This window comes from Sus scrofa, chromosome 3 (genome assembly GCF_000003025.6).
Source record: "Sus scrofa isolate TJ Tabasco breed Duroc chromosome 3, Sscrofa11.1, whole genome shotgun sequence".
Lineage (NCBI taxonomy): Eukaryota > Metazoa > Chordata > Mammalia > Artiodactyla > Suidae > Sus > Sus scrofa.
In genome coordinates, this window is record NC_010445.4 from 59,883,032 (window position 1) to 59,905,410 (window position 22,379).

The 22,379-nt window shown below is 39.9% G+C and overlaps 1 protein-coding gene across 5 annotated transcripts in view; it reads right to left on the reverse strand.

Annotated features, from left to right (window-relative positions):
* The window catches only part of DNAH6 (dynein axonemal heavy chain 6), a 254,417-nt gene that overhangs the window by 23,174 nt on the left and 208,864 nt on the right, over positions 1 to 22,379 (reverse strand). For 3 of the 5 annotated variants that reach the window (XM_021087305.1, XM_021087306.1, XM_021087308.1), the window contains 7 exons: positions 19,217 to 19,407; positions 14,439 to 14,599; positions 11,043 to 11,131; positions 9,475 to 9,621; positions 7,462 to 7,600; positions 1,762 to 1,881; positions 951 to 1,072 (listed from right to left, as the gene is read on the reverse strand). In XM_021087305.1, the coding sequence (XP_020942964.1) occupies positions 951 to 1,072; positions 1,762 to 1,881; positions 7,462 to 7,600; positions 9,475 to 9,621; positions 11,043 to 11,131; positions 14,439 to 14,599; positions 19,217 to 19,407 (969 nt within the window). Of the gene's footprint in view, positions 1 to 950; positions 1,073 to 1,761; positions 1,882 to 5,944; positions 6,459 to 7,461; positions 7,601 to 9,474; positions 9,622 to 11,042; positions 11,132 to 14,438; positions 14,600 to 19,216; positions 19,408 to 22,379 lie in introns of those variants that run through there. The other 2 variants (XM_021087307.1, XM_021087309.1) reach the window with 2 other exon arrangements.

The following is a 22,379-nucleotide window of genomic DNA, read 5'->3' on the forward strand; positions in this document are numbered from 1 at the left end:
GCTGCAACTGGGATCTGAGCAGTGCCTTCAGCCTACACCGTAGCTCACGGCAATGCCAGATCCTTAATCCACTAAGTGAGGCCAGGGATCAAATCCACATCCTCATGGATACTAGTTGGGTTCATTACCACTGAACCACAATGGGAACTTCTGTGAGTCTGCTTTCTTTTTGTCATATTTACCAGTCTGTTGTTTTTCAGATTCTACATGTAAGTGATATCATACAGGATTTGTCTTTCTCTGCCTACTTAGCATAATGCCCTCTAAAACCTCCATGCTGTTGCAGATGGCAAAACTGATGAACTATTCTTTTTAAAGTAACAGTGTTTTAAGTTCTCTGCCTTGGATATTTCTTAGTGTACTTTTTTTCAATTTTATTTTTTAAATGGCTCACCTGCAGCATATGGAAGTTTCCAAGTCAGGGGTTAATCTGAGCTGTAACTGCAACCTATGCTGGATCCTTTAACCAACTGCACAAGGCTGGGGATCAAACCTGTGCTTCTGCAGTGACCTGAGCCATTGCAGTTGTATTCCTAACGCACTGCACCATAGCGGGAACTCCACCGTTACTGTATTTTTGTAATGTGATCATCTGTGGATCCATAAATCTTTGTGTAATATGATCCAAATATGCCCAGCATGGAGGGAGAAGGGCAAAAGAGAAAGGACTGTCTGGATTATCGTGCAAATCCCTATGTTATGGTAGATGAGCAGGTAGATTATGGATGAGGCAGAAGGCTGGAGGGAGGGGGGTGGCCAAAGACAAGAAGAATGCATGAAGATCTGTGGATTCTATGAAGGATCCAGAGGGAATAGGCTAAATTGGAACCAAGTGCTGAGACTGAGGTGAAATGTTTGTTTATAATTGACAGAGCTAGCAAGGTGATTATTGATGTTTCAGGTGTATACGCACAATATGAATATGTATTTTAAGTTGAAAGGCCACCTACCTGGAAAACTAGGTTGGCATTCTCATGCATTCCAAATATTTCTGGGTCGTCTATTAAAGGCAGGTTTTCAATGTAGTCTTTAAACTCTTGCAGGCTGTCACTCAAGGGTGCAAAATAGATGCCTGTTATTGAAAACACAGAAGGCAAACCTTTCTTAGTTTTGAGTACTGCCCAGTTTAATCCCTCTCTGCCTGGTTCACGTGGTTGCTATAATCCGCTGCCAGACACAGAAATGGAGATTGTTTTTCCCAAGATCCCTTGCTTTCATTGCTGTATCTAGTTTTTGTTTGTTTTTTATTTATTTCTTTTCTTAATGCCCCCTTTTTTGAGGTCTTTAGTATCTGATTAGTGTCTTAACCTTTCAGAGTGTTAACCTGCAGAACATTTCAATTCTGAGAATCCATGGATGTGTTGTTGAAAGGTGTGCTTTGAATTTACAGAAGTTTGAAAAGAGAGAATACAACCCACTTTCCATCAGAAGTTATTCAAAATAGGTTATTGCACAATATTGTACTCTTACAACCAAAGCAGTTTATTTATTAGTTTTTGGTCGTGTCTTTGGCATGCGTAAGGTCCTGGGCCAGGGATCGAATCCAAGGCACAGCAGAGACAATGCCAGATCCTTAACTGCTAGACCACCAGGGAACTCCCCCAAAGCAGTTCCGAAGGTGGTCAAGCATGGGCATGGGTGGGCATGGGGACTGGGTTGTGAGGGCTGGACACAGAGAGCTCCAGGGTGGAAAACTCAGAGATCCTGTCAGTGACTTCTTGGAAAAAGTCTTTTTCACAATACTGGAAAAAAATCATTTACCTGATTCAGAATATTTATAATCCTCTTGTAATGTTTCAGGAGAAAAAAATCTTTTCAAGACAGTACGAAGGCATCTTTGATCCCAGGTGTCTGTAACTCTACCGCCATATGTAATTTCACCTGAAAAGGAGTTTGCATTTTAAAATTATTATTATTTGTTTTTAACTGATATGCATATCCACATCCTAATGGGTATATTTATACATAGATATATTTGGTACTGAAAGCAGAAATAGCACAATGAGTTTCCTTCCACCAATGCATCCCAAAAGTCAATGTTTAAAAACTCAAAAAAGTCTAGTATATGTATTTTCTCCTAATTATTTTGCTTTTTCCAAACAACTGAAACTAAAGCCACTAAGCTCTACTTACGTAATTCTTCCCTCTTTCTCTCTCTCTTTTTTTTTTTTTGCTTCAAAAATATTGATTTGGGGTCTTATCCTAACATCATTGACTGTAGTAGTCTAAAACACATACTTTCCATGAAACCCTGTTTGTTTTGGGGGTAAATGAGCTAAATGGAACCAAAACATTTCCAACAAGGCATTCATACTCTACACATACCTTATAAATTATTGATATTAAGCTCAGGAGGGAGGGTAGATTCAAGGTGAAGGACAACTTGCCTCACAAAAGTTATGTTCTGGGGAATCAGATTTCCCAGCATCTCATCCCTCTTTTCACAGAGAAGCTATGTTCTACTGTCATCTCCAAATTACAGATAGGAAAGATCTCTGTTCTGCATTGGGATGATTGCATTGTTGATATAATTCCTTGGAAAAATTCCAGACCCATTGCTTTAATTAATTATTCACCTCTGTAGTGTTCCAGGAAGGTTTGACCTATGGTATGGATGATGTCAACTTCTGAATCCTTCAAATGTTCATCCATTCTCATCTCTAACTCTTTCATTATGACAAGAATATATATATATATATATATATATATATATAAATTCTCTTTCAAGCTGAGATGGTTAGCTGAAAGTTATTGTGTTTGGAATTTCACAGATTTTATTTCTTCCAAGAGAGCAATGTCCTAGTTTGGTAACTGTCATTCCATATTATAATTTATTTATTATCTCCACCCATGAGCTTTTGGTAGGCCGGGACTACCAACATATCATCACTGAATTTCCAGCATCTACCATAGTAGTACTAATCAGTGTCTTCTGGGTTAATCCACAAATGACTGCCTAAAATTTCACCATTAGCAAATATTGCCTGGATAAAGCACTGCCTTTTTTCCTCTGATTTTTTAAAAACATTTTTAATGAGCTACAACTTAAAAATCACACAGGTCACTTACAATTTACATGTATAATTCAATAGTTTTTAGTAAATTTACAAAGTCATGTAACCATCACTATGGTCTAATTTTAGAACATTTCTGTCGTCCCCCTCAAATCTTACGCCTATTTGCAGCCACTGCCCATTTCTATCCCCTGCCCCATGCCATCACTATTCTATTTTCTGTCTGTACATTTGGTTTTTCTGGAAATTTCTTATCGATGAAATTATACAACATGCCATCTTTTACTTAGCATAAAGCTTTTGAAGTTTATCCACATTGTAGCATATATCAGTACTTTTTTTATGGTGGAATAATTTTACATTGTATGTATATACCTCATTTTATTTATTCATTCATCAGGTGATAGACATTCAGGTTGTTTCTACCTTTTGGTTGTCATGAATAATGCTGTTATGAACATTTACGTTACAAGTTTTGGTGTGGGCATGTGTTTTCATTTTCCCTGGTATATTCCTAGGAGTGGAACGAAATTTCTAGGTCATAGGGTCATAGGGTAAGCCTATTAAAATACTTTCTAAAGCAGTGGTACCGTATTACAATGGCACCAGCAGGGTATGAGGGTTCCAGTTTCTTCATATCCTTGTTAACACTGTTTCTGCCTTTGTTATTTCAGCCATCCTAATGGGTATGAAGTGGCATCTCAAGGCTTTCATTTTCATTTCCCTGAGTATCTTTGCATGCGTTTATTAGGCATTTGCATGTCTTCTTGTGAAATGTATATTCAAATCTATTGTTCATTTAAAAACTAGATTATTTTTCTTCTGTCGTGGAGTTCTTTACATCCTGCGTGTACAGGTATCTTAAATGATTTGCAAATATTTCCTCTCAGTCTGTGGCTTGCTTTTTCAGCTACTTAATGGTGTTTGCTGAAGTGCAAAAGTTTTATGTGTTGAAGAAATTGGATTTATTATGTTTCTTTTATTGTTTGTGCCTTTTGCATCATACCTAAGAAGTCATTCTCTAACCAAAAGTCATGAAGATTTACTTATGTTTTCTTCTAAGAGTTTTATAGTTTTAGCTCTTACATTTAGATATATCACTCATTTTGAATTAATTTTTTGTACAGTGTGAGTTAAGGATCCACATTCATTCTTCAGCAGATGGATGGCTAACTGTTCTAGCATCATTTGTTGCAAAGACTCTCCTTCCCCCGTTGAATTGTCCTGGCACTTTTGTTCAAAATAAACTGACCACTGGAGTTGCCATTGCGGCTCAGTGAGTTAAGGACCTGATTTTGTCTCTGAGGATGCAGGTTTGATCCCTGACCTTGCTCAGTGGGTTAAGGATCCAGCGTTGCCTCAAGCTGCGGTATAGGTCACAGATGTGGCTCAGATCTGGTGTTGCTGTGGCTGTGGTGTAGGCCTGCAGCTGCAGCTCTGATTCGACCCCTGGCTGGGGAGCTTCCATATGCCACAGGTGTGGCTGTAAAAAACAAAAAAAAAGTTGACCAGAAGAATAAAGGTTTATTTCTGGATTCTCAATTCTATTCCACTGATTATATGTCTACTCTTATGCCAGTATCAAACTGTCTTTTTTAAAAACTGCATTTAGTTGATTTACAATATTATGTTAGTTTCAGGTGTATAGCAAAGTGATTTGGTTATTATACATATATATTATTTTTTCAATTCTTTTCCTTTATAGTTTAAGATACTGAATTGTCCCCTGTGCTATACTATAAATCTTTGTTGTTTCACATTGTCTTGATTGCTACAGCTTTGCATAACTTTTCAAATTGGGTAATGTAAATCTTCTGATTTTAATTTTTCCCCCAAGATTGTTTTTGTTTTGCCTTTGCGTTTCCATCTGAATTGTATGATCATCTTGCCAATTTCAGCAACAGCGTCAGCTGAGATTTTGAAAGGGGTTGTGTTAAATCTATAGATGAGTCCAGGGAACTAGTACCATTTTAACAATGTGTCTCTCAATCCTTGAGCATATCATGTCTCTTCATTTAATTTGATTAATTTTGTTTTGGCGATGCTTTGCAGTTTTCAGTGCACAAATCTGCACTTCTTTTGTTACATTTATTCTTTTCTTTTCTATAATTAAAGCGGTTTATTGGTTAAAGAAATGCAGAATTACTTAAATATGGAAGCTGTTAAGGTGAAAAAAAAAGCATAGTTGGTTGTAACTAATTCAAGGCATAGCTATTCTATGAATATTCCTTTTTTTTCTATAATTAAAATGGTTTATTGGTTAAAGAAATGCAGAATTACTTAAATATGGAAGCTATTAAGGTGAAAATAAAAGCATAGTCGGTTGTAACTAATTCAAGGCATAGCTATTCTATGAATATTTCTTTTTTTTCCATTTTTTTATTATTATTATTTTTTTATTTTCCCACTGTACAGCAAGGGGATCAAGTTATCCTTACATGTATACATTACAATTACATTTTTTTCCCCCACCCTTTGTTCTGTTGCAACATGAGTATCTAGACAGAGTTCTCAATGCTACTCAGCAAGATCTCCTTGTAAATCTATTCTAAGTTGTGCCTGATAAGCCCAAACTCCCGATCCCTCCCACTCCCTCCCCCTCCCATCAGGCAGCCACAGGTCTTTTCTCCAAGTCCATGATTTTCTTTTCTGAGGAGATGTTCATTTGTGCTGGATATTAGATTCCAGTTATAAGTGATATCATATGGTATTTGTCTTTGTCTTTCTGGCTCATTTCACTCAGTATGAGATTCTCTAGTTCCATCCATGTTGCTGCAAATGGCATTATGTCATTCTTTTTTATGGCTGAGTAGTATTCCATTGTGCATATATACCACATCTTCCAAATCCAATCATCTATCGATGGACATTTGGGTTGTTTCCATGTCCTGGCTATTGTGAATAGTGCTGCAATGAACATGCGGGTGCATGTGTCTCTTTTAAGTAGAGCTTTGTCCGGATAGATGCCCAAGAGTGGGATTGCAGGGTCATATGGAAGTTCTATGTATAGATTTGTAAGGTATCTCCAAACTGTTCTCCATAGTGGCTGTATGTTACATTTATTCTTAAGTAGTTTATTCTTGATGTTACCATGAATAGAATTAAAATATTTTCTAATTGTTCATTACCAGTGTACAGAAATGTAGTTGATTTTTGTATATTGATTCTGTATTCTAGAACCTTGCTGAAAACATTTGTTACTTCTAAGTGTGTGTGTGTAAGTGAATTCCACAGGATTTTCTGCACACAAAATCTTGCCATCAGCAAATAAAGACTGGTTTACTTCTTCCATTCTATCTGGATGCCTTTTATTTCTTTTCCTTGTCTTATTTCCTCCAGCACAGTGTTGAATAGTGGTGGTGAGAGCAGATACATCTTTGTTCTGTTCCTTTCTATCCTTTTCAAAACATAGGTAACTTCCACAGCAGTAGAAACTAAAGCAACCTGAAAAGTCAAAGGTTATAAGAGAAAAAGAAGGGAGAGAAAATCTAGCAAACAGGAAATTCAGGGTACACAGAAGGGACCAGAGAACCACTGTGCCCCCATCACAATTCTGTTAAGTACTCCTGGTCCCACTGGTGTGGTAGGGGTGGGAATACAAGGAGCTTCCCAGATTCCACTCCCACCCCTCCTGGTCCACCCAGGGGATGGGTCTTCATCCATGTTCACTGTCTCCACTCAAACATGGTCCACGGTTTCACGAGCCATTCAAGGCTCTAGGTCAGCTGAAACCTCCCTGCTGTTGCCCATTTCCCTTGCTCACCAATGAGAAGCATCCATTCCCATTCTGCCCCCTTTCAGGCTCTCCTTTCCCCACTTCCCAGTGGGAATCTCTTCTTCATTATTTGGGCCTATGTGCTCTAAACTGGATCACATTTTGGCCGTAAGGTCTCAGGTGGCCACAACTCATATTTGCTAAAAATCGTAATTCCTGAAATATTTTCTTTCTTTCTCCACAAGTTTACCTGACTCAGCAGGTCTCTACTAGTCTGTCATGCCCAGATTCTTTTGAATTTAAAAGCACAGACTTTGGAGGCTGGACTTCCTGGGTTTAAACCTTGGCTCCACCCTTGTAAAGTGTGCACTTGCGTGTCTTTATGTGTAGAGTAGGGGTGTAATAGTCTTTACCTTGCAGGGTCATTGTGAGGATTAAATCTGCTAATTCATGGGAAATGTGCTTGGCATGTAGCAAGAGCTACCTAATTTTTTTGCTATTCCAATGTATGGAAAACATCTGCCCCATTTTCTATGTGTAAATATTCTTATGATATTCTTATCATGGTCTTATCTTCTCAAAGGGAACATCGGAAGTCATCACCACCGTCACCAGACCCTTGGGAGGACACCATCTTGGTATAAGCCGGGTGGGTGTAGACCAGTAATTGAGTGGGGGCACAGCTGGACCCCTGGCCGTGTGGGGGTTGGGGTTAGGGTTAGGGTTACTGACCAGTGATGTAAATTAGCGCATCCCAGGGAATCTTTCCTTCTTGACAGTAAAGGTTGAGGTTCAGTAAAGCACATTCCCTGTCACTGTCATTAAATTCATAGCAGATGTTCCAACCAAGAGGACCAAACTTCTTTCTCTCCTGGAGTAGAACATGAAAACGGTCTTAAAATGTGATAAAATTAAGTCTTTCTAAAAATACTGAAAATGAAAAGGTTTCTGTTAAAGTTGGGCATCCCCATTGTGCAAAATCAGTTCAAAATCATGCTGTTCAACTTGAGCTAGACTTTCAGTTTGGCTTTCACCAAACGGGGTAGGCACCTCTTACTCCAACACTGGTTCCTCTCCAAATTTCCAAAAGAATATTTGACGTTACTGGAAATGTGAAAATGTAATATACATGTCAAAAGAACATTTGTTCTTAATGGTAAAATAAAATATTTCCCCATCAAATTAGGGGGGGAAATCCCATCTACAGTTTTTTTGAGGGGGCATAAAAATACTTATACTAATCATCCATCTGGTAGAGAAAGCTCCCCTGAAACTCTTCTAAGGAATCTGCCCATCACCCAGGCTTTTCAGTCATGCATGATGTACTGATTACACATTAATTTCTCTATGGTAACCTTTTTAAAAAGTGATAACACAGTCATAATTTTTTTTTTTTTTTTTTTTTGCTTTTTATGGGTGCATATATGGCATATAGAAGTTCCCAGGCTTGGGGTCGAATCGGAGCTGCAGCTGCTAGCCTACACCACAGCCACAGCAACGCAGGATCTGAGCCACACTTCATGCTGCACCACAGCTCACAGCAATGCCAGATCCTTAACCCATTGAGCAAGGCCAGGGATTGAACCCATATCCTCATGGATTCTAGCTGGATTCATTATTACCACTGAGCCACACAGGGAAATTCCATAATTCTTGTTTCATGATTTCCCATAGTGAAATCTTTACCTTTCTGTTTTCTTTGTTATCTCTCTATCCCACTTAATTTTTAAATTCTAAACTACTGATTATATCAGAGGATTGGTCCTATGTTTCCTCTTTTTTTTCTTTTGTTTTTAGTTTTTATTTTTATTTTTTGTCTCTTCAGGGCCATACTCGCAGCATATGGAGCTTCCCAGGCTAGAGGTCTAATTGGAGCTGTTGCTGCCGGCCTACACCACAGCCATAGCAATGCCAGATCCAAGCCACGTTTGCAGCCAACACCACAGCTCACGGCAACGCTGGATCCTTAACCCACTGAGTGAGGCCAGGGATCGAACCTGCAACCTTATGGTTCCTAGTCGGATTCGTTTCCACTGTGCCAAGACGGGAACTCCTGAGGAAGCTTTTAAGGGTGGTAAGCCCTCTCCAACAGGAACAGGTGACAGTGAAATCTTCATAAGAAAAATGAGAGTTTGCTGACTGACGTGTAAATAAGGAAGAATAAAAATAATCTTGCAACTTTGATTATAGGTGACTGAGAGAATAGGATCATGATTTCAGGAGTAGAGTCTGGAGGGAAAGCAGATTTGGTGAGTGAAGCACAGCTGAGAGTTTAATTTCATGCTCTTGAATTTGACCTCCTGCATTCATCCAGGTGATGGTGCTCCATGGGTCAGAGCAGAACTGAGAGGCAAAGCTGTGAAATGCTGAGGCAAGGGGCTTACAGAGATCAGGGACTAGGTTAAAGCAGCTTGGGTTCAGACAGAACAGGACCTTCAGCGTTTCACAGGGCCATTTGTAAGCTTTTATTTAATTCTTACTTTTTTTTTTCCTTTTTTGGCTACCCCGAGTCATACAGAGTTCCTGGGCCAGGGACCAAATCCAAGCCCTAGTTTCATCCTACACTGTAGCTGCTGCAACATGGGATCCTTTAACCCACTGTGCTGGGATCAAAACTGCATCCTGTTGCTGCAGAGACACCACTAATCCTATTGTGCCACAGCAGGAACTCCTAATTCTTATTTTTTATTGATTTATTTCTAACATAATACACTTCTTGTTTCTATTAAAAAAGAAACTGAGTACCTGAATAATTGCATGGAAGAAACAAATGCCGAATATTATTTGTCTCCATTTTCTTCCCAGTATATTTTCTTCAAAAAATGAAGGTGTCATTTCAGTAAATGCTCGTCTGATGTTTGCACGTAAACCTTTTGGAGGCTCGTTGGTTACCTGGATTTAGGCACACATGGGAAGACAGGGGGTTGTGTAGATGTGCATTATTCCTGAATAACACATATAGGCTAAGGTCAGTGAGGGGTATAGATAAGGGTTGCATCTGGGACACTCCTGGCCTCTTCTGCCTCCTCTGTATCTTGCTCAGCCTCAGTCTCTGGAGAATAGGGACTGCGGGGGTCCTTAGACCTACAGTGGGGGGACCACCTCCATAAGAACCTCAGATACTTTGGTGTCCACTTTTCCAAACATGAGCCAGAAAGGATGCTCAGGCCTTCTGTGTTGGATTTTTTTTTTTCTTTTTACAAAATTAACAAACTTGATTTAGGAGGCACATAGAAATTTGTCCCCTACAAAGAGAATAGCCATTATTTTCAGATACATTTGAGCGGAAATGAATGGGACAGGATGGGATAGTATAATTTTTTAAATGGTTGAAACCATCAAGGCATATTCTCTGAACTCAAGACAATAAAACTAGAAAACAAAAATAGAGTTCTCTGTAAAATCTGTCTTTTCAAAAAGTTTTAATTGGCTACACCCAAGGTATGCAGAAGTTTCTGGGCCAGGGATTGAACCTGCACCACAGCAGTGACAATGCTGTATCCTTAACCACTAGGTCACCAGGGAACTCCTGTTGTTTTTTTTTTTTTTTTAATTTATTTTTTTATTTTTAAACATTTTTTTTTTTTTTTGCTTTTTTAGAGCTGCAGGTGCGGCACATGGAAATTCCCAGGCTAGGGGTCAAATCAGAACTGTAGCCGCCAGCCTATATACCACAGTCAAGCACCCCAGATCTGAGCCGCATCTGTGATCTACACCACAGCTCATGGCAACACCCTATCCTTAACCCACTAAGTGAGGACAGGAATCAAACCCGCATCCTCAGGGATACTAGTCGGGTTCATTACCCACCAAGCCACACGGGAACTTCCGAATTCCTGGTTTTTGTTGTTACTGTTGTTGTTTGTTTTTGTTTTGCAGTAGATCTCATGGTCATCTCCATATTCAGCATCACCCCACACTGTGCCTTGATGCTCAGGGCAGACAGGGAAGGGGCATCCTGCTTCCCAGGTGGTCATTCATATGCAGCAGCTTCCACATGTGGAAACCCAGCACTGCCATCCAGCAGCCATAGTACTTGTGGGCCTTCCTGTCTCTCAAATGCGGAAACATCCTCTCACCTCTGAGAGGGGTCCTGTTCTCACCCCTCTGCAGTCTGGTAGGGGAAGTGAGGGCAGCCCCAGGGCACACAAGGATGAGCAGTGACCTGGGCAATCATTTCCCTGCTCACTTTGGGTAAAACGACACGGATTCCCGCCTCCCCACCTTGGCACAGGCCAGGGGTCCCCGGACCCACCCAGTGAACACCCTGAGGCCAATCACGTCCCCAAGTTCCAACCCTGTGTGTACGTTACCTTGACAGAATTTTGAAGAACTGTAACAGGGAATGTGTTACTGGGCATGGAGCTTAAAAAAAGTCGAAAGGTGTCCTTGATCACAACGTCTGTTTAAAACAAAGAACAGCCAACCAATGAGGAAAATGCTTAACTCTAGTAACACTTTCCTGCAAGAGATAATTATTATAGGAGAGCAAAAGTATGCTGTAAGTTCAGTTTAAAGACTAGGCTATCTGTTTTAAGGACTTTATGTCATAAATTGCTCTAAAAGGGAGGTGAGGGCAATCTTTATACAAGCTCTTCACTCAGGAGAGTTTGGCAGTCTAGACACTGGCACATTTGAGTAAAGAAATTAGGAATGTGTTAGTCTTCATACTTGATAGATGTTAAGGACCTTTGCAATGAGGAAAATTTTCAATCAAAAAAAAAAAAAAGACAATTACTTTATTTGTGCTTACGAAGTTGCTTTTGTTTTTGTTTTTCCCCCCACTCACTTTAAGGCAAATTCCATGACAATGGCCAGAAAGCCCTGTGGAGGGGAAAGGAACTTCTCCCTTCTGCAGAGAAGTTGCAAAGGAAACTCAAGAACAGGGCAACAGGACGCGTATAGGGCATGTAACATAATGAAGCTGAATTAACACGCTTTCTTTCTGAGCTGTGGACAGAGAACCTCAGAAAGAACCAGCTTCATTCTAGGTTCAGAAGGCCAAGGCAGAACTGGGAAAATCATTGTTCCCATCCCAGGAAGACACAGGCATCACCCAAGAAGGGCTTTCTGGGTACTGGTCTTTCAGTACCTATGATGCTGTTCCTCCAATACGTTCGGCTTGCTCCCTCCCTCGAGGGGCCCTGGCACTCGCTGCTCCTTCTCCTGCAGTGTTCTTCCTGCAGATGCCCTCTCTTCAAGTGTTGGTCAAATACCACGTTTTCAAAGAGGTCTTCCCAAACCATGCCACTTCCAACTGCTTTCCAGCCTTCCTCTTCAGCTGCATTCCATCCTAACTTTTCTGTTCTACTTGCTTTCCTTTTAGTTTTTTCTAAAGCACTTGACCACATTCTGTCCCATCACACACACAAATCACTTATTAGTCATGTGGTTTATTTACTGTCTGTCTCCTCTCACTAGCATGTAAGCTCTGTGACGGCAGAAGGCTATGGTTGCTTTGTTCACCAACAGACCCTAAGCATCCAGACCAGTGCATGCTACACAGAAGGTTCTCTAATATTTATTATATTAAATGGATGACTGCAGATTAGAGCTGAATTTATGCTTCTTGGTTTGGTCATCTAAATTCATGAGCTACATTAAACAGACAAAGTTATTTCTAGTACGATTCTAGAGTGACATGAAAGTTGCTTATATGGTAAAAACTATTACTACACATAGAAGTCAAACGTCACCAAAGTCTCAGGGCTAAAGATTTCATTAACTAAAAAACCTACAAGGTTTAGAGAAGCATTTTTTAAAAATAACTTTTTTTTTTTTTTCTTGATGTAAAGGCATCAAGAATCTTCACTTTCATAAACATCACAGAAGTTTAGAGATGCGATGGACTTAGAAATCACCTTAGTTTGGGACTTTTAGCAATGATGCTATGCAGTCATTTTATGGCTGGGGAAACAGACCCAGAGAAGAGGCCTGAAATGTATAGTCAGGAAGTGGAAGGGACTAAACGCTACTCATGTCTTAGAATTTCAAGTCCAGAGGCTGTTTTACTTCCTTTCTCTCCTTTTTCTTTCATTCACTTTCTCTTTTCAGCTTATTACCTAAACTTTTTTTTTTTTTTTCTGGTTCAAGTTAAACTTTAGAACTTAAATGGTTAAGTTAGTAAATAATTGTAACAAGGACCAAAAGAAAATTCTTCTATTCACTTAAGCACTTAAAATCCATCTACACCTTTGCTGGCTTCCATAGCCCATCCAGCCTCCTTGAAGGACTGGCAAACGCTCTTGTCCAGGTCACTATGAAGTTGAATGACTTATCCACATTCGGAAGGCTCCCATAGTTTAGATGGCTGCCCTAGCATCTTTTTCTTAATCGTAATCCTCATCATCAGGGACCCACGAACAGTAGAGTGCTAAAGGCTTCTTGTCATTTTTCTTTAATTATTTGAATGGAAAAAGCCAGAGACCCAGCCCATCTGGAAAAGGGCTCTCTCTTATTTGTAGGGCAGAGTGGGAAGAGTGGAGATTCTGAATGGTAGATGCCAGTGACTCTTTATTCCAGATGGAAGCAGCCTGCAGAACACAGGGCAAGGGGAACCAGGAAGTGAGGGGCTTTTAGGTGAAGGCTGCTAAGCCCTGGTTGTAGCCTGGTGACCAGTGCTGCTGGGTGTGCCGTAAAGAAGCTGCTCTCCACCAGAGTAAGTAGCAATGAGAAAGTCACTTGCAAGTTTGTGTGCAGAGCTCTCACCTTCCCAGAAAGCCCTCCGTGGTCAGGGCATGAGGGAGGACCTCAGAGAAAGGGCTCTGCATATCCCAGGCTGATGGTTCTCCTCCGTGGCCTCCTGGGACAGCAGAGAAGTGGGGCCCACACAGCTTATTACCAATAACACAGTTCCTAAGGTTTCAGTTATTTCACACTAACATATTAAAGTGAGTAGAGTCTAACTCCCCTTCCCTCCTCTCTGTGGTCTATCACACTTTGCTGAGTGGGAAAGAAGGTGATACTATAGCTAGTGGTACAACTATAACTCATGCTGGGTACCACCATGGGGTGCGTGTGTGGCTCCTAGGCACCACGTAAGGTTAATTGTCACAAGGGTTACAGAGGATGAAAAGTGGTAAAACACTAAGGGAACGAATACTAATTTGAACTCTGTTCCTTAATTTCTCTCATTCTATAGTGAAAGATTTAATTTCCTCTTTTAGGGTCCTAAGTCCATATTCTATTTCTTATTATCATGCCTGTATGCAATGTATTTTGAATTCAAACGGCCTCTCATAGAAGGTGACATGAAACAGCAGTGATCCACTGTGTCATACCCTCAGCTCAGAGTCTGAAGGTTTTTATTTGAATCTGGTTTGTGTAACTAAACTTAAACCCCTCTAATCTCACATTTCTCCTTTTTATTATGGGGGAAATAATGCCTACAATCAATAATTATTATAAGGATGGGATTCAAAAGAAAGGCCATATAAAAAGGGGTATTATTTATTAGCTTTCACTGACATGTGGAATCTGAAAAAAGGACAGAATGAACTTCTTTGCAGAACAGATACTGACTCACAGACTTTGAAAAACTTATGGTTTCCAAAGGAGACAGTTTGGGGGGTGGGGGGATGCGCTGGGGGTGTGGGATGGAAATCCTATAAAACTGGATTGTGATGATCATGGTACAACTATAAATGTAATAAATTCATTGAGTAATAAAAAAAGGGTATTACTATACAAATGCTATGTGCTCAACATACTTGAATCTGTGAAGGTTTTAATAAGCTCCTCCATTGCCAACATCCAAGAAACGGCAAGGTGGCAGTTTTGCAGAAATACCCAGTTTCCTGTTTTCATTGCATCTTTGATCATTCTTTCAGCAATGGGACCTTGTCCTTGCCCCAGTGAAATTGACTGCACCCTGAATTCAACAACAACAAAATGCTGTTTTACATTGTTTTTAAGCAATACAACTATTAAGAATTGTAAATATGGTAGGCTTTTGCCTAGAATATGCACACATTTCACATCCTCATTTTTTTTTTTTGTCTTTTTTTTTTGCTATTTCTTTGGGCCGCTTCCGCGGCATATGGAGGTTCCCAGGCTAGGGGTCCAATCGGAGCTGTAGCTACTGGCCTACGCCAGAGCCACAGCAACGCAGGATCTGAGCCGAGTCTGCAACCTACACCACAGCTCACGGCAACGCCAGATCGTTAACCCACTGAACAAGCGCAGGGACTGAACCCGCAACCTCATGGTTCCCAGTCGGATTCGTTAACCACTGCGTCACGACGGGAACTCCCACATCCTCATTCTGATGCACATGTAAATATTTTTTTCTAATTTCCTTGTCTTTAACATTTTTTATTGTAATATATATACAGAAAAGTGCAAAAACCAAATAATCAGTTGTGTGAGTTGTCAAAAATGAACATCTGTGGTTAAGAAGAGAACATTGCCAATACTCTGGAGATGTCTCTCTGAGCTCCCTTTACTCCAATTATCTCCCCTTTCTCCCTCCCATTGTCCTGACTCCAACACTTGATAGTGTTTTTTAAAAAAAACCTTAAAAATTAAAATCTACAAATCCGATGAGGAGCCATGAGATTGCAGGTTCAATCCCTGTCCTTGCTCAGTGGGTTAAGGATCTGGTGTTGCTGTGAGCTGTGGTGTAGGTCGCAGACACAGCTCGGATCTCGCGTTCCCGTGGCTCTGGTGTAGGCCTGCGGCTACAACTCCGATTAGACCCCTAGCCTGGGAACCTCCATAGGCCGCAGGTGCGGCCCTAGAAAAAGCAAAAAGACAAAAAAACAAAAAACAAAAAAAAAAATATATATATATATATATATATATGTACATATATATATATATATATTCACATAAGAATAATACAAATCATCAGTATATGTCTTCTTCTTCTTCTTCTTTTTTTTTTTTTTTTTTTTCTTAGGGCTGCACCTGCAGCATGAGGAGGTTACCAGGCTAGGAGTCGAATCAGAGCTGTAGCTGCCAGCCTACACCACAGCCACAGCAACCTGTGATCCAAGTTGTGTTTGTGACCTACACCACAGCTCAGAGCAATGCGGGATCCTTAACCAACTGAGTGAGGCCAGGGATCAAACCTGCATTCTCATGGATACTAGTCAGATTCCTTAACCACTGAGCCATGATGGGAACTCCATTAGTGTATGCCTTGATGAATGAATTCTTCCAAAGTGAATGTACACACATACCATCACCCAGGGCAAAAAAAAGAGAACATTATCAGCACCCTTCCAATCAGTATCCGTCCTTATTCTCAAAGGCAACAACTATTTTGAATTCTACCACCACAGATTAATTTTGCTTGTTTTTGAATTTATATAAATGGAATCATAGAGCATTATACATGTATATACATATATATTTTTTCCTATTTAAATCAATATTATGTTTTGATGTTAATTCAAATTATTGTGTGTCACTAGTTTATTCATTTTCATTGTCATGTAATATTCTACTCTGCAGAGTTCCTGCTGTGGCACAGTGTGTTAAGAATCCAACTGCAGGGGCTTGGGTCCCTTCAGAGATGCAGGTTCAATCCGTGGCCCAGAGCAGTGGGTTAAAGGATCTGGTATTGCTGCAGCTGTAGTGTAGGTGACAGCTGTAGCTATGACTCAGTCCTTGGCCTGGGAACTTCTATTGCCATGGGTGCAGCCTAAAAAGAAATTCTACTGTATACTTGTGTCAGTTTATCCATCCATTCTGCTCTTGATGAACATTTGGGCTACTTCTGTTTCTTTTACAAACAACGTTGCAATAGACATTCTCTAGAAGTCTCTCCCTCTATATATGTGTACTCCATTTTTTGTATGTTCCTAGGAATGGAACAGGGTATGTGTATATTTAACATTTTTATAATATCAAACTACTTTTCAAAGTGATGGCCCATTCCACATTTCTATCAGTGGTAGATAGAGTACTTGTTTTTCCACGTCCTCGTTACCACCTGGTGGATATGTTGTATCTCACTGAGGTTTTAAATTGTTTCCCCTTTTCATGGGTTTATTTATTGGTCATTTGGCTATTCCCTTTTATATCCCTCTCCCCCTTTTTTTCTACTGATTCAACTGTCTTTTTCTTAGTGATTTATAAGAGTTCTTTGCATTGGATATAAACTGTTGTTGTTGCTGTTTTGTTTTTACTGTTTCCATAGTTTTGTCTTTTCCAGTATGTCATACTTGGAATCATGCAGCATATAGCCTTTTCTGATTGGCTTCTTTCGCTGAGTAATACGCATTGAAATTCCTCCATGTCTTTTCATGGCTTGGTAGCTCATTTCTTTCTTCCTCCCTCCCTTCCTTTCTTATTTTCTTTCTCTCCTTTCTTCTTCCCTCCTTTCCCTCACTCTTTCTTCTTTCTTTTCTTACGATCTTCCTCCGTTTCTTCCTTCCTCCCTTTCTTTCTTTTGCTGTGCCCATGGCATGCAGAGGTTCCTGGGCCAGAGATCAAACCTGTGCCAGCAACCTGAGCCACAGCACTGATAATCCTTAATCTCCTAGGCCACCAGGGAACTCCAATAGCTCATTTCTTTTTAGCACTGAATAGTGTTCCATTGTATGGATATACTGTAGTTTATTTATCTACTCATCTGCTGAAGGATATCTTGTTTGCTTCCAAGTTTTGGAAATTATGAATAAAGCTGCTATAAATATCCACATGTAGGTTCCACGTGTGAACCATACGTTTTCAACTCCTTTGGATAAATACTAGACTCTTGGATCATATGATATGAGTATATTTGTAAGCAAGCACCAAACTGTCTTCCAGAGGGGCTGTCCCATTTTGCATTCTCACCAGCAATGAATGAGAGTTCCTGTTGCTAGTATACATTAATACAATCTATTTCATGTCCAGTAACCTTGCCAGATCCATTAAAAATTTTAAGATACCCTTCATCAGGGTAGAATAATGTCTTATTTCTGGTTCTCACTTTCTAAGAAATTATTTTCTTTGGATTCAGATGAAATCACTGGCTTTTCTTGGGTCTTGAGCCTGCTGGCTTTCAGACTGGAACTTGTGTCATTACTCCTGGTTTTCAGGCCTTTGGACTTGGACTGGAACTACACATTGGCTCTCCTGGATTTCCATCCTGCTGACTGCAGATTTTGGGGTTTATCAAGCCTCCATAATTATGTAAGCTGATTTCTTATTTTGTTTTTGTTTTAAGGCTACACATGCAAAATGTGGAAGTTCCCAGGCTAGGTGTCAAATTGGAGCTGCACGTGCTGGCCTACACCACAGCCACAGCAATGCCAGATCCAAGCCACATCTGCAAGCTTCACTGCAACTCACGGCAACCCTGGACCCTTAACCCACTGAGTGAGGCCAGGGATCGAACCCATGTCCTCATGGATACTAGTTGGGTTTGTCACCACTGAGCCACAACAGTAACTCCCCATTTCTTATTTTACATACATGATATATATACAAATACATATAGGATAAATATGTATACATATGTATATATATACATATTTATATATATCCTGTGGGTTCTGTTTCTCCGGAGAAGCCTAATACAGATTATGAACTTCAGACAACAGATGGGACCCATCATCTTGTAATCCCCAGTCCAGGGGCCAGGCCAGACCAGCCACTCCATGCAATGGCTTATTAGAACTGGAGCTTAAATCCTAGACACGAGACCCCTACTTTACCCTGCCCCCTGCCATCCTGTATACTTGCTACTTATTGGGACACCATCTTGGATGGGAATGGAGGAAGAAGTCAGGAAGACTGAGCTCTTATGAGAAAGAAGCCTAATCAGCTTACTCTGGAGACATTTAAACTTGAAGAAAATATCATAATATAAATTCACAAGTTTAAACTTCCCCCTCTCTCTGTTACCCTGCAGAAGAGAGGCTCAGGAGAAAAACAAGATTAAAATTACACCATAAAGAGCTATGGAGCTTTTTGCACATTTTTGAGCATGAGGAGTCCTTTTATAGTTGCATTAAAATAATGTCTTAAATAACATGTTTTAATCACTGTTGCATTAGATTAGTATGCTTCAACATGTTAAGCAGTCTCCCTTTTGCTCAAATGAAGTTTACATTTGCTTTTATGATTTTTGACCCCATTTTAACAATATGCACAGCTAAATTTTAAAGTATCTTAAATTTATTTGGTAAGGGATGCCTGAATTAGGAATTCATACTCCACAGAGGGAAGAACAAAAGGCACTTTTTTTCCCTTTTCAGGGCTGCACCTGGGGCATATGGGCATTCCCGGGCTAGAAGTAGAATTGGAGCTCCAGCTGCTGGCCTACGCCATGGCCATAGTAACACCAGATCTGAGTCGTATCTGCAACCTATGCTGCAGCTTGTGGCAATGCCAGATCCTTAACCCACTGAATGTGGCCAGGGATTGAACCCACATACTCATGGATATTAGTTGGGTTCTTAACCTACTGAGCCACATCTGGAACTCCCCAAAAGGCACATTTTAACAAGGAGATGTTCATATGAATTATTAAAACTGTACAGTGCAACCTTACCGTTCTGAATATCCACTTTCCCGGGCGAACCTCTGAAATGCACCCATGGGATCTGAGCCTGTGCTTAAGATAAATACCAGGGGTGTGTTGTAGGACATGTCTTGATATAGAGTGGGCAGGTCCACAGGTGGCGTCTCTATAAAGCTTTTCCCAAGGTTTTCTATTACGAAGTCTGTAAGAGCAAAAACCACCTGAAAGTTGAAAGGAAAGACATGAAAAATACATTGGATGAAGATTGTTTTGTAACTGTACCCTATTTTTCTCCTTAACTTCTCTGTTGTCCTGCACTCATTTCCTTTTGATTAGGTGTATTCATTTCTGTAAACTGATGTGGTGGATTACACTGCATCTTTCCAGAAGCCTGGGACTTCAGCAGAGAGCTTCCAGATTAAGGAAAAATAATCTGAGACTGGATGCACTGAAGATAGTAAGAGCAACAATTTCACTTTGCCTGTGTCACTCCTCCCCAAGGAGGCATAGCTCAATGCCAAAACTGACCTTCTGAGCCCATGATTTCTCCCATGGAGGGAAGTGAGAGTGTGTGAGTGAGTGTCTGGCTTCCCCAGGTGTGTGAGATACTGACACAGAGGCCCATTTCTTTCTCACCCCAACCAGAATACTGACTTGTGAACTGTACAGCTGTGGGGTGGGAGAACAGCAGCCACAGCCCAGAATGGAACATATCAAAAGATGTAGTTCCTACTAACTGCTTCTCAGACTCCATCAGGAGGCCTGCCCACAAACTTCTGGGGATGCCTCACCAGTGGATCCTTCCAACTGGCCCAGCGGAACTCTGTGGGCCACTCCACAAGCACAATGCTCAGTATACCTTCCCTTACCATATGGCTGGCTCCCTGTGTGTGTCCTTCCGGGTGAGGGCAGTGAGGTAAGCCTTTGCATATGGTTAGAAAGCATATGCAAAAAGTTGGCCCACCTCTGCAGGATTGGAAGAAAGCATACAAACATGAGCATTCAGGCTTCCTGCACCTGGCCTAGCTTTGAAGGATCAAGGAAAAAATGTACAATCTTAAGAATTCCCTCTCAAGAGGGAACAAGAATTGCAAAGCAAGTGTATCCTTTGAACAAGTCTAAGAAAGCCTCAGAATCCCTAATGGGGCTGATAGAAGGTATTTCTCTCCCAAAGTCATGCAGTGAAGTCTGGAGGAAGTGACATCCTTTAAATGTGAAGACAGCAATGCAAAGCTTTAAGGGACATGAGAAAAAACAAACAAACAAACAAACAAACAAAAAAAACAAGAAAACATGACACTAAAAAGGAACACAATGATTTTCCAATGACTAACACCAAAGAAATGGAGATCTGTAATTTTATGGATAAAAAAAATTATAGTTGTTTTAAGAAATCTCAGTGAAATAAAAAATGAACAAACAAAAAACTAAAGAAATACAATTCAACAAAACCAGTGAAAAATATATTCACAAAATGAGAAGTTTAATACAAAGATAAAAATCACTAAAAGATCCAAATAGAAATTCTGGAGCTGAAGAATACAATGAATGAAAATTTTAAAAGTGCAATGGAGAGCACCCACAGCATATTGAATCAAACAGAAAAAAGTACCTGTGAAGTATAATATAGGTTTTTTAAAATCATTCAGTCAGAGGAAAACAAAGAAAAAACAAAGAATTATGGATACCATTAACAGAAACAATCTATGCATTTTTGAGTCCCAGAAGGGAAAGAGAGGGAGAAGGGGGCATAAAACTTATTTAAAGAAATAGTGGCAGAGAACTTTCCGAAGCTCAGTGAGATTTGGACATATAAATTAATTAAGCTTATAGATTCCCTTAAAATTGCAATTCAAAATGATCTTTTCCAAGACACATTATTACTGAAACTGTTTGAAATCAAAGACAAAGAGAAGACTTTAAAAGCAGCAAGAGAAATAAATCTCATATACAAAGGAACCCTCATAAGATGACCACTGGATTTCTCAGCAGAAAGTGACATGATATATTTAAAGTGCCAAAAGACCAGACTCACTAAAAAGAGGAGAGAAAGAACCCAAATAACCAAAATTATAAATGAAAAAGGAGAAATCACAACGGATACAGCAGAAATACAAAAAACCATAAGAGAATACTATGAACAATTATACGGCAACAAGTTTGACAATCTGGAAGAAATGGACAATTTTCTAGAATCTTACAGCCTGCCAAAACTGAATCAAGCAGAAACAGACCAACTGAACAGACCGATCACTAGAAATGAAATTGAAGAGGTCATAAAATCACTCCCTACAAATAAAAGTCCAGGACCAGATGGCTTCACAGGTGAATTCTATCAAACATATAAAGAGGAATTGGTGCCCATCCTCCTTAAACTCTTTCAAAAGGTTGAAGAAGAAGGAATACTCCCAAAGACATTCTATGAGGCCACCATCACCCTCATTCCAAAACCAGACAGAGATACCACCAAAAAAGAAAACTATTGACCAATATCATTGATGAATATAGATGCAAAAATTCTCAACAAAATCTTAGCCAACCGAATCCAACAACATATCAAAAAAATTATACACCATGACCAGGTTGGGTTCATCCCAGGTTCACAAGGATGGTTCAACATACGCAAATCAATCAGCATCATACACCACATTAACAAAAAAAAAGTCAAAAATCATATGATCATCTCAATAGATGTAGGAAAAGCATTTGACAAAGTCCAACATCCATTCATGATCAAGACCCTCGCCAAAGTGGGTATAGAGGGAACATTCCTGAATATAATCAAAGCCATTTATGATAAACCCACAGCAAATATAATACTCAATGGGGAAAACCTGAACGCCTTCTCACTCAAATCTGGAACAAGACAGGGATGCCCACTCTCACCACTGCTCTTCAACATAGTTTTGGAAGTCCTAGCCACAGCAATTAGACAAAAAAAAGAAATAAAAGGCATCTATATAGCAAGAGAAGAGATAAAACTGTCACTGTATGCAGATGACATGATACTATACCTAGAAAACCCTAAGGACTCAACCCCAAAACTCCTTGAACTGATGAATAAATTCAGCAAAGTAGCAGGATATAAGATTAACATTCAGAAGTCAGTTGCATTTCTGTATATCAGCAATGAAACATTAGAAAAGGAATACAAAAATACGATACCTTTTAAAATTGTACCTCACAAAATCAA